This window comes from Protopterus annectens, chromosome 13.part0 (genome assembly GCF_019279795.1).
Source record: "Protopterus annectens isolate FY-2018-M chromosome 13.part0, PAN1.0, whole genome shotgun sequence".
Classification (NCBI taxonomy): Eukaryota; Metazoa; Chordata; order Ceratodontiformes; family Protopteridae; genus Protopterus; species Protopterus annectens.
The window spans coordinates 219,810,169-219,820,203 of record NC_056747.1 but is presented as its reverse complement, the minus strand read 5'-3'; the positions used below and the strand labels follow the sequence as shown (position 1 = coordinate 219,820,203).

Below are 10,035 nucleotides of genomic sequence, written 5' to 3'. Positions count from 1 at the left end.
GAATTCTATATTGTTCATCTTATAAGTAAGGGCATTGCCTCCAAAAAAAAAAAATAGTAGTTATAACCAATCTGTACTCTTCCATCATCAGGCCAATAATTGAGTACAATACCCCTTTTGTTTTGTACCTTTCAAAGCACCTGCAGCAATTGGAGAGACCACAGAGGTTCCACACAAGGAAAATTCAAGGTCTTCAGCATCTGTCGTATGAGGATAGTCTGAAATCACGGTCACTTTATTCTGTTTCATACAGACTACTCAGAGGTTCTCTCTGCATTGAATATAAGGTAATCTTTGACCCTGCTTTATTGTAAATTGCTGCATATCTGTAAGTCAAATGGTACACGGGTTACTTGCTCTAATGGCTTTAACCTAGTATGTTAACATTAATAGAACCTGCTGGAGGGACAGATTTGTCTTCCAGAGGTTACCATAACAGAGTACCTCATTGGGCGTCTTCAAATGCAATCTGGATGATCGGATGGGTAACCGTAAATTCACCCCAGGGGTTTCACCTGTGTCCCTCTTGGACAGGGGTGACATCTGCTGATCAAGGAAATAAGGGTAAAACTTGGCTAGGCTTTTAAGAGCCCTCGGGTCATTAGCCTAATAACCTGCTATGATCCTATGATCCTGGTATGCCTCAAACTGACTGACAGCTGCTTGGAGCCACTCCTGTTCTCCGAAACAGTATCCCCAGTGCTGCCCTCCCAGAATTGGGGCCATTTCTGCCATTACGGGGGTGGGGAGGAAGAAGTCAAAATTCAAAGTGAAGCTAGATGCAAGGCAGCATCACATATACTGTCCTGCATGCTAGGACATTTTTTTTCTTAGGTCCTTCCACCTGGCATGATTCCATTAAACTGCAAGCAAGGTTGGCCAATAAAGCATGGCTTGTGAGAACATGTCTGACCTGTGCCCTAATGCAGACCTGCTTCCCAGGCCATTCTGTACACACAGCCTGGCAATCACTTCAAGCTGGAGCATCCAACAAAGATTAACTAACAATCTGCATCCCAACCACAGTCCTCCTCTCCAAGGTTAGGCACTCACACCCCACCCCCCCCATAACGCACTACAGAGTTTTTTGTACTCCTACCAAAATAATGTCCTAGCTCTACCAACCAGGCTATCTAGCAATAGTAGAAATATAAAAAGAACCAAAACAGCTGCTTACCTTTAATGTGTACTTGGGTGACATTGCCTGGTTCTATTTGCCACCGGGTGTTGTTGCACACATTCTCATTGAAAAACTCACACCAGTCAATGATGTAAGCTGTTGATGCTTGGGAGTATACTGGTTGCCACCTGACCAGAAGGCCATCTTCAGTGGAAGAACACGTAACATGAAGCAAGGGTAATGCTGCTAAGAAAAAAAATTACTTCTGTTTAATACCACTAATTAAACTCTACAGTTAAAATATGCAGGTCAATATACAGGGTTGCAAAATTCCATATTCAAATTTATACATACATTATATGCATACATACACATGCACACACATGATATATCATGTGTGCTATATATAAATGTGAAAACACCCAATGTTGACTGTGAAAACACTGCCCTTGTACATCAGTACACATGCACTAAGAAACAGCCTCGGCAAATGCAAAATCTTATTTGTAAAAAAAAAAAAAAAAAAAAAACATTAATTTCTGGATGGGGCAAGCCCCCTTCTACATCCTTACAAGGGAGTACTACACCCCCTCGCTAATTTTATATATATATATATATATATATATATATATATATATATATATATATATATACACACACACACACACACACACACAGACACACACACACACACACACAAATGAGAGACTTATGTACACAGACCTACGCACACACATTAAAGACTTTCAGCACTATGCTTCCTCTTTCAGATAAAGCTTTCAGACAACTATAGTTTATTCCAAATTTTAAATGCAGCAATGGTAAAATGAAAAAGATGATTTAGAAACATTAGCTGCAATCATACAGGGCTGGTGTGTCACCCAATCCACATATCTCAGCCATACAGGATTTGTAAATGCATCTATGTACAATGGAGTACCAGTGTACTTTTGGTATGCAAATGGGGATTGATAACTTAGGTATGCAATTCACAGACATGTGACTCACAGATAACACCTGTGGCATTGATTTACAGGTGTACATGAGCAGATATTGCACCATCACATACAGTCCAGCACCTGATCTCCAAGAAATGCTGATTTGTTGCTTAGCGTAACATAAGCTGAGCATCAACAACATTAACTGGACCCACATCATGCACAAAATGTTATTTTATAAGGGGAAGCAATCATACATTCCGCTGTGAAGTACAGTGCACAAAAGCACACTGCCACAACCATACCTTTTCTGTCTCCAAAGAGTGGCACAGCCAAGCTCCCTCAATGGGATCAGTAGCTGTATCAGATATCTTCATTAACACAGTATCCTAAAAAATTAAACTTTGTAGTAATGCCAATAATATCAGCAAACAATTTTATGACTTGACCCCTTGCCACAGCTACAGAGGAATGAGAACCGGGTCTATATCACATTGTCAAACTCTTAAAAGTTCGAACGGTATATGGTCGACACCATATGATCGAACTTTTAAAAATTCAAACGTTTTAATGGAGATCTCCGTACAGGGTGGAATGGGAAGATTTCCCTTTTCTGCATTGTAGTGCGATCCCGGAGTTGGTATATTTAAAGAGTGGGGTGTTGTTGGGCGCAGGGGGGCTTTTCTCCCTGCTTAAACCATTCATGTAGGTTTTTTCTTTTGTTTATTTTTTTTTATTACATTTTCAAACTTTTAAAAGTTCGATCATATGGTGTCGACCATATGACGTTCAAACTTTTAAAAGTTCGATTATGTAATATAGATGCTAAGAACCACAGTGCCATGGCCTAGTTACATCCTTACATAATACTACTTAACATTCTCCAATTGGGGAAGCACACACTTCCAAAACTAAACACATCTGCCCACATTGTAGATTACTCTCCTGCACAATTCCTACAATACAAGATCCATGTGAATGTTTACATTTGTTTACATTGTCTGTATCACATCAACTCAATGGGAATCATCACTTTCCCAAAAGGCTATGACTTGCCAGGCCCATGCGACATGCAAACCATTCTTTTACGAGGAAGGGATTACTTTCTAACATGTTGTTATCATATGCAAGATCAGGAAATGTGGTGTCTTTCTTCATAAGGTTTAGAGTATACCAAACAGAGACAGATCATGACACAGACAGTTGACGAGAGTGTTTCATCAATTCCACCAACTGGGTTATGTCTGCTCTGGTGTCCCAATACACCACAAGTCGTACTTCACAATACTCACAGTGCTATCTGGATACATAATTCTATGGGCACTTTGAAAAGCTGGGAACACAACAGACCTGCAGGGCAGAAGCTGCACATTGTGAGAGATCACAGTCAGCAGCAGCAGCTGTACAGCAAGCCCAGCTGAACAGTAAAGAAGGTAACACAGCAAAACTCCCATCTAGAAGACTGTGCATCATGTCTCTGAACACAGTATCCTATTTGTGCCATGATGCAAAATCTAAATTACAACATTATGGCCTTATCCTGAGAAATGGCATCTGTCCCATTCGAAAGGACATTTAAAGGAAAATGTGTACTGTAAATTTGCAGCAAAATACAGGACATTTCTCAACTTACAAGGACATGCTGATAAGACAAAATGCAGACAAATAACACTGGTAGTTTCCAATATCTTTGTCTACAGTGTTCAGCATACTGAAGGTATGACCCTTCATGATGAAGTAAAGTTGCATGAATAATCTACTTCTTCTTAGAAGTAGGACAGTGATTTTGCAACTCAGCTTCTGAATTAACTTTCAGGATAAAAGTGTCCACAGTATGAAGTTCAAGCTGCAGTTTGAGGAACTGATCAGATTACCTACAAATTACAATGTTCTTTATTTTAGGCAACTGACATCAGGGAGATCTGTCAACAGTTTGATAATTTAGATGTTACCTCTATCAATGCCAAGGGAAACTAAATTCTGTGGAAATCACTGAACTAAGCACACTGGGTATTGTTGTAGAACAGTACCTCCCCAGTTGTTCTGAGCATAAGTGGGCGTGGCTTGTATGAATGACATGCCAAGTGGTCGTAATGTTGTATGCAAATGATGCATGATTGACTGTCATGTAGATTTGATAGTGACATCATGCATACATTGATTGTTGATCGACACATATGGAAATCACCCCAGATATGTTCCCATAAGTGAGGCAGGAAATGAGGGTTCTGAGCTGTGCCCTAGAAATCATATTGACACCTTGGGCACTGATTCAGACAAGGAGAGTAACACTGACTGTGACACCCCCCCTTTTTTTTTGGGGGGGGGGATTGCCATTTTAATTGCAATTTAGGTTATATTTTACATTCTGTTTTTTTAATTTATCCTTTATGGGGAAGTGAGTCCAGTGCACAGTGTTGGTTTCTTGGTAGTCTGGGTGTGTTAGGTATTATAAAGTCTGCTCCTTATATTGTCCATTCTTTTCACATGTTATTAAACAGAGGTCCTCATACGAATGCTTGTCCAGTGCCTTCTTTCGGCACATATTTTTGTAAAGAGTTTACATGCGTCTTCAGGTAAGTGACAATTGCATATTCACTTCTGTAGTAAGTCAGTTTACAGTTATATCTCTGTTGCACATTTTTTTCTTATTGTTATGTATAGTTTAGAGAGAGATGACCTTATCTTTTCTGTTTCTTAGAAATACATGGGCAAGTTCCAATTGCAGTTAGTGCTGTTTCTTTAGCATTTTTCTTTGCCATTATTGTATTGTAGTACCCTAACATTTGTCTGGATGGGCGTTTGCATGCCGCGTAATGATCTTCTATCTTAATGCATAAATCTGTTTTAAAACAGCATGATGCTAATATACTATGCGTCTTCCATTTGCATTAGTTCCAGATCTGTTTCTTTGCCCCCTCGAGTTAACTTGCTGAATACCAAATGAATAATCATGAGACTGGTAAAGACATCATCATGAATATTCAATCATTAATTGAACACGTCACTGGGTTTTGGGTGGTGGGTGGGTTTTAGGCAGGACTTGCTAATGCGCATCTGGGGAGGTACTGTTCTACAATAATGCTGAACAGTGACCACACCTGCAGATTTGTTTCAGTTTGGAATACCAGAAGGCAAGCCCTTATCACAAAGTGGCACGCTCTGTGTGCAAGTTGAGTGGCAAGTCAAGGGCATGGTCTAAAACTTCCAAGTCCTTTACTGGTGTAACCCTGACATACTTCTCCCTTCTGACAACCCTCTCCCTCAGAGTATAGCAATGGTTTTGCTGAAAAAGCAATAAAACATTCCAAGGCAATTAAACACAAATACCGAATAAGCAGTAAAAAGAATATAACAGCATAAACTGACAAGAAAGATAGGGTGGAATTAAAAAAAATCTAAGGCATTATTATTAGAATGAACTTAAAGAAAATAAAATCATGTCATATCTCTATCCCAATTTGAATGGTAGCTGCCTCTCAACAGTCTTACCTCTAGTGCTGGCCACATACATACCTTTTTGGCTTGCTGGGGGAATTGTTATTGTGGTCGGAGGTGATATCCCCATGGTGCTCAGAGCAAAAACAGAAATAGAGTACGACTCAAGAGGTACTACAATCGCACACTGAAATTCTGTAGTGGAACATACTGGGAGAGCGGACTGTTTTCCATCCTGCTTATAGTAAACCTTGTACTTCAGAATTCTGCTGTTTGCTTCGTTTTTCTTCAGAGGCTGTAATTTAAAGTAAAACACTCCTTTCAGTCTAGTTGCCATGAGCAGAATATTTCATTATGCATGTTCACAGGTTCATAGGTAGGTACTAGGCTATCGGCCCTAGGGCCTATACAAGCCTAGCCAAAAAGGTACCCTGGCTTTTGCCACCCAAGAAAATATTTTCCTGTGCCCCTATCAAGCAAAGCCACAAAGGTGATCCCCGGGGTGAATTTCTTATTTCCCATCCAATCAACATTTTTCTTGAAGAGTGCTAATGAGGAGCTTTGTTTGATATAGATAGGTAGTTTGTTCCAGAGTATGGGAAGTCTCTGAGACAGGAATCTATCCCTCCAGCATGTTCTGTTTATTGTGGTGACAAGGTTTAGGTCCCTAGAGCATGTAGCTCAGAGGGATTGGGATTTCTTTAAGTGTAGTACGTCCAACAGCTCTGGGTTTGACATAGCTTTGCATGTTAAGCAGAGATCACCTCTGAGTAGGTGATATGCGATGGAGTAAAGCTGGAGTTTTTTGAGACGGTCTGCGTAGGGCATCTGTTTGAGGTCAGTAATCCTCTTTGGGAAGTATTTATGCGGCCTTTCCAGTCATTGTAGAGATCTTGTGAGGTACATAGCAAAAGGGGCGTTGTACTCTATAATAGGTCTAATGAGTGACAAGTAGAAGGGAACAATGACCTGTTTTTTCCTGGAGGAGAAACCTTTTGTGATGAGGTGTGCCTCGTAGAAGGATTTCCTGACTACTGTGGCGATGTGATTACCAAAGGAGAGACTACTGTCCACCTGTGTCACAAGGTCTCATCACACTATCGGTACAGAGATTTTACCAAAGGGGATGACAATGCACTTTTTGGCATTGAGCTTGAGGCCATGGCTTTGACACCAGGCATCTGTCTCAGTGAGGCCCTTTTGTAGGATGTCCACATCGTTTGGAGTTTCAATTATGGCTCCTAGTTTGCAGTCATCTGCGAACTTTGTTAGCCGAAGACCTTCTGTGTTAGCCTGTACTTCAGAAAAGTAGATACCAAACAGGAGAGGACCCAGGACTGAACCCTGTGGTACTCCACTTGTCACTGGTCTGAAGTCAGATTTAGAGTCTGCTACTTTCACAGTGTGGGTTCTGTCAGCCATTTGGCAACCCATCTTGTGACATAGGGATTCATACCTAGTTTAGTGAGTTTTTCTATAATTCCACAGTGGGGGATGGTGTCAAAAGCCTTGGCGAGATCTAGATAGGCTGTATGAACCACCTTACCCCTGTCTACGGCTTTGGTGACTGCTTCAAAGAAGTCAATCAGGTTTAGGAGACATGATCTGCTTTTTACAAACCCGAACTGGGTGGGGTTCAGAGTTTGGAGATTACCAATGTCTTTGTTTATAAGTTCCATGATGATACACTCCACGGCCTTGCAGACCAGGCTCATTAGGCTAATGGGGCGGTAGTTCCCAGGGTCCATGGTGACTCCCCCTTTGTGGAGTGGGATAACCATCACTGTGTGCCATTCAGTGGGCACAAAGCCTGAGGTGAGGCTATGATTGAACATGGTGCTTAGGTGGGGTGCCAGTTCATTCTGTAGTTCATGTAAAATGCAGCCTGGGATGTTGTCAGGTCCCACGGATGCTGTGTTCTTAGCTTTGGAGTGTGTGGTTTTTACCTGCGCAGCAGTGATTACAGGAACTTTGCATTCTTCCGGTATAGAGATGGGCCCTTTAGGGGGTGGGGGGGTAAAGTTAGCACTGAACCTATCTGCCAGGATGTTGGCAATATCAGTTGGTTATGTATATTTAGTGCCATTGTGCTGCAACTCAGAGCAGATCTGAGTGTTACCATTGAGATTCTTGACATAGCTATAGAATGCTTTGCGGTTGTCTTTAGAATCAGTGGTGATTTTGTTTTCATAACTAGCTTTGGAGAATTTTATGAGGGATCTCAGCTTCTTACTGAGGCTGACCAGGGAGTTCTTCCAATCATGGGATTTTACTCTTTTTTTGCAACAGTTTCTTTCTCCTGTTGTAGAGTTTGTTTATGGCAGGGGACCACCAGATTGGCTTCCTTTTTTTGGAGGATAGCATCTTGGTTCTGTTAGGGATAGCATGATCCATGCACTCGTGTAAGTGCTTATAAAGTGCATTTGTGTAGGATTCAGCAGTTGTACCTCTATTGTCCATCTGCATGGGTGTCATGAAGTTTGCCACTTCTGTATTAAGAAGTGTAAAGTTGGCTTTGGAGAAATTTTTTTTTATAGTGGTTTCCCTAGTGGGGGGTGGGGGTGGGATGTGGATGCCTAGGCTGATTAGCTTATGGTCGGATCTGACCAACAAGGAATTGACCTCTGGTGTGGAACATCGGTCACCCATGTTGGTAATGACCAGGTCTAGGATAGTGCTGCCCCTGGAATTTATGAATTCCAGAAAACGTTGAGCAAAAGAGTTGGTACACGAGTATTTTCTCAGTTAATGGTGGGGTAGTTGAAATCGCCCATTATTAGGGTGTTGGGTTGTACCCTAATATTTTCAAGTGTATCAAGAAATGAGGAATGGGAATCCTGGGGAATGGTGGGGGATCTGTAGCAAATTACAATTTGGATTGCAGTCTTGCCCAGAGGTAGTTGCACTTGGACAATCTCGGATGCATTATGCTGAGCAACTAGCCTGGAGGTGTGGATATCCTTAATGAATATGGACACACCTCCACTTTTAATGTTTCAGTCCAGGTTAGGTAGCTGAAATGTGTGGTATGAATTATAGCCTAGTAATGCAGGGGTACTCTTTTGAGCCTTGAACCAGGTCTCTGTCACTGCACAGATGTCGATGTTCTCCATTTTAAGGAGTGCCTCGAGTGAATGCATTTTGAGGTTTAGACTTCTAGCACTGATTAGCATTACCCTCAGATTTTGCTTGCCTGTTCCTGTTACGGTGGTGAATTTGTCATTTGAACCTTGCCTAAAAAAGGCACTATAGGGGTGTCAAGAGCCTTAGCCAGTATCCGGAATCCCAAGGGCAACAGGTGCAGGCCATCTCTGGCAAAGCATCGTGGTCTGTCGATCATGTCATCCCAGGCAGACAGATACTGGATCCCCTTAGAATGACACCAGAAGCTTAGCCAATTGTTGAAGTCAATCATTTTGTCCTTGTACTATGGTACCATTCTGGTTGATGGCAGGATGCTAATCAGGGCTAGGGTCATACCTGCCTGGGCTACAAGATTGGAGAGTTCCTCCATGTCTATTTTCATGTAGTCCAGGGAGGTATGTATCAGGTCATTCACACCAACATGGGCAATGACAGAGTCATATTTGTACTTGTTGTGGAGTGACCTGAGTGCGTGCGTTATGTGCCGGATCCTGTCACCCGACAGGCAGCTGACAGTAACTTTGTCCTTGTTTAGCCTGGTGAGTGGAACACCATTGTGCCTGACTATAGAGTCAACTATGACTAGAGTGTGAGCTGTGTGTCATTTGGGTTGTGTTGGAGGGTGGAGGTTGCATGCATTTCTGCTTTGGAAGTCTCTGTTGCTTCAGCAGATTTTTATTGAGAGCCTCCGCAAATGTAGGTGTGTTTTGTGTTGCTATGTGTGTGTTTTGGTGGTGTAGGTTTTGAGGGACTATGTGATGAGTGTGGTGTGGTGCAAGTGTTTACCTTCTCCTCTTGACTGTCTAGTCCAGTCTTGGGTGAAGAGAGCTTGTGAGAAGTGTGCTATTCAAGGTGTCTTCTGTGAAGTGTACTGTGAAACACAGGTGTTAAGTAAGGTTTTGTCTACAAAGTATGCTTGCACAAGGTGTATGCAAAAAGCACTCTGTAAGGTAAGTTGTGCATGTTGCACTGTTTATATATTGTACTACATAAAGGTGTGGTAATATGCATTTTAGGCAAAGTACTGTATACGTTTTCTTTGTAAGGTTCAGTGAATAAATGCTCATGTAAGCTTAGTAGCTGTTTGTTATAAAATGTGTGTGAGAGATGTTCTGGGTAAGGACTCTAGTGTAAGGTACTTCATACGAGATAATGCATATATGTAGGCTTAAATGGGAACACCAAAAAGAAATGCATGTAGGATGAACAATTTAGTGTGATGGGTTCTTGCCATATTGGGTAGCTTTCATTTAAAAATTAATTTTTTGTATTAAGATGCTCTGTGTTATGTAAGAATCTAATTTTTAAGATTAGTAAGTTCTACTATCACTTATTGGAAGATTTTTGCTTGGAAACACCTGAATATCGCACTTGTACCTTTCAGGATGAATAAAA

The 10,035-nt window shown here is 41.5% G+C and overlaps 1 protein-coding gene across 1 annotated transcript in view; it reads right to left on the bottom strand.

Moving 5' to 3' along the window:
• LOC122787874 (granulocyte colony-stimulating factor receptor-like) overlaps nt 1-10,035 on the bottom strand; it is a 335,697-nt gene that overhangs the window by 66,956 nt on the left and 258,706 nt on the right. Inside the window, exons 9-10 of the mRNA XM_044054791.1 lie at nt 5,575-5,791; nt 1,178-1,366 (exon numbers count right to left, since the gene is read on the bottom strand). Coding sequence (XP_043910726.1) covers nt 1,178-1,366; nt 5,575-5,791 — 406 coding nt within the window. The remainder of the gene's footprint in view (nt 1-1,177; nt 1,367-5,574; nt 5,792-10,035) is intronic.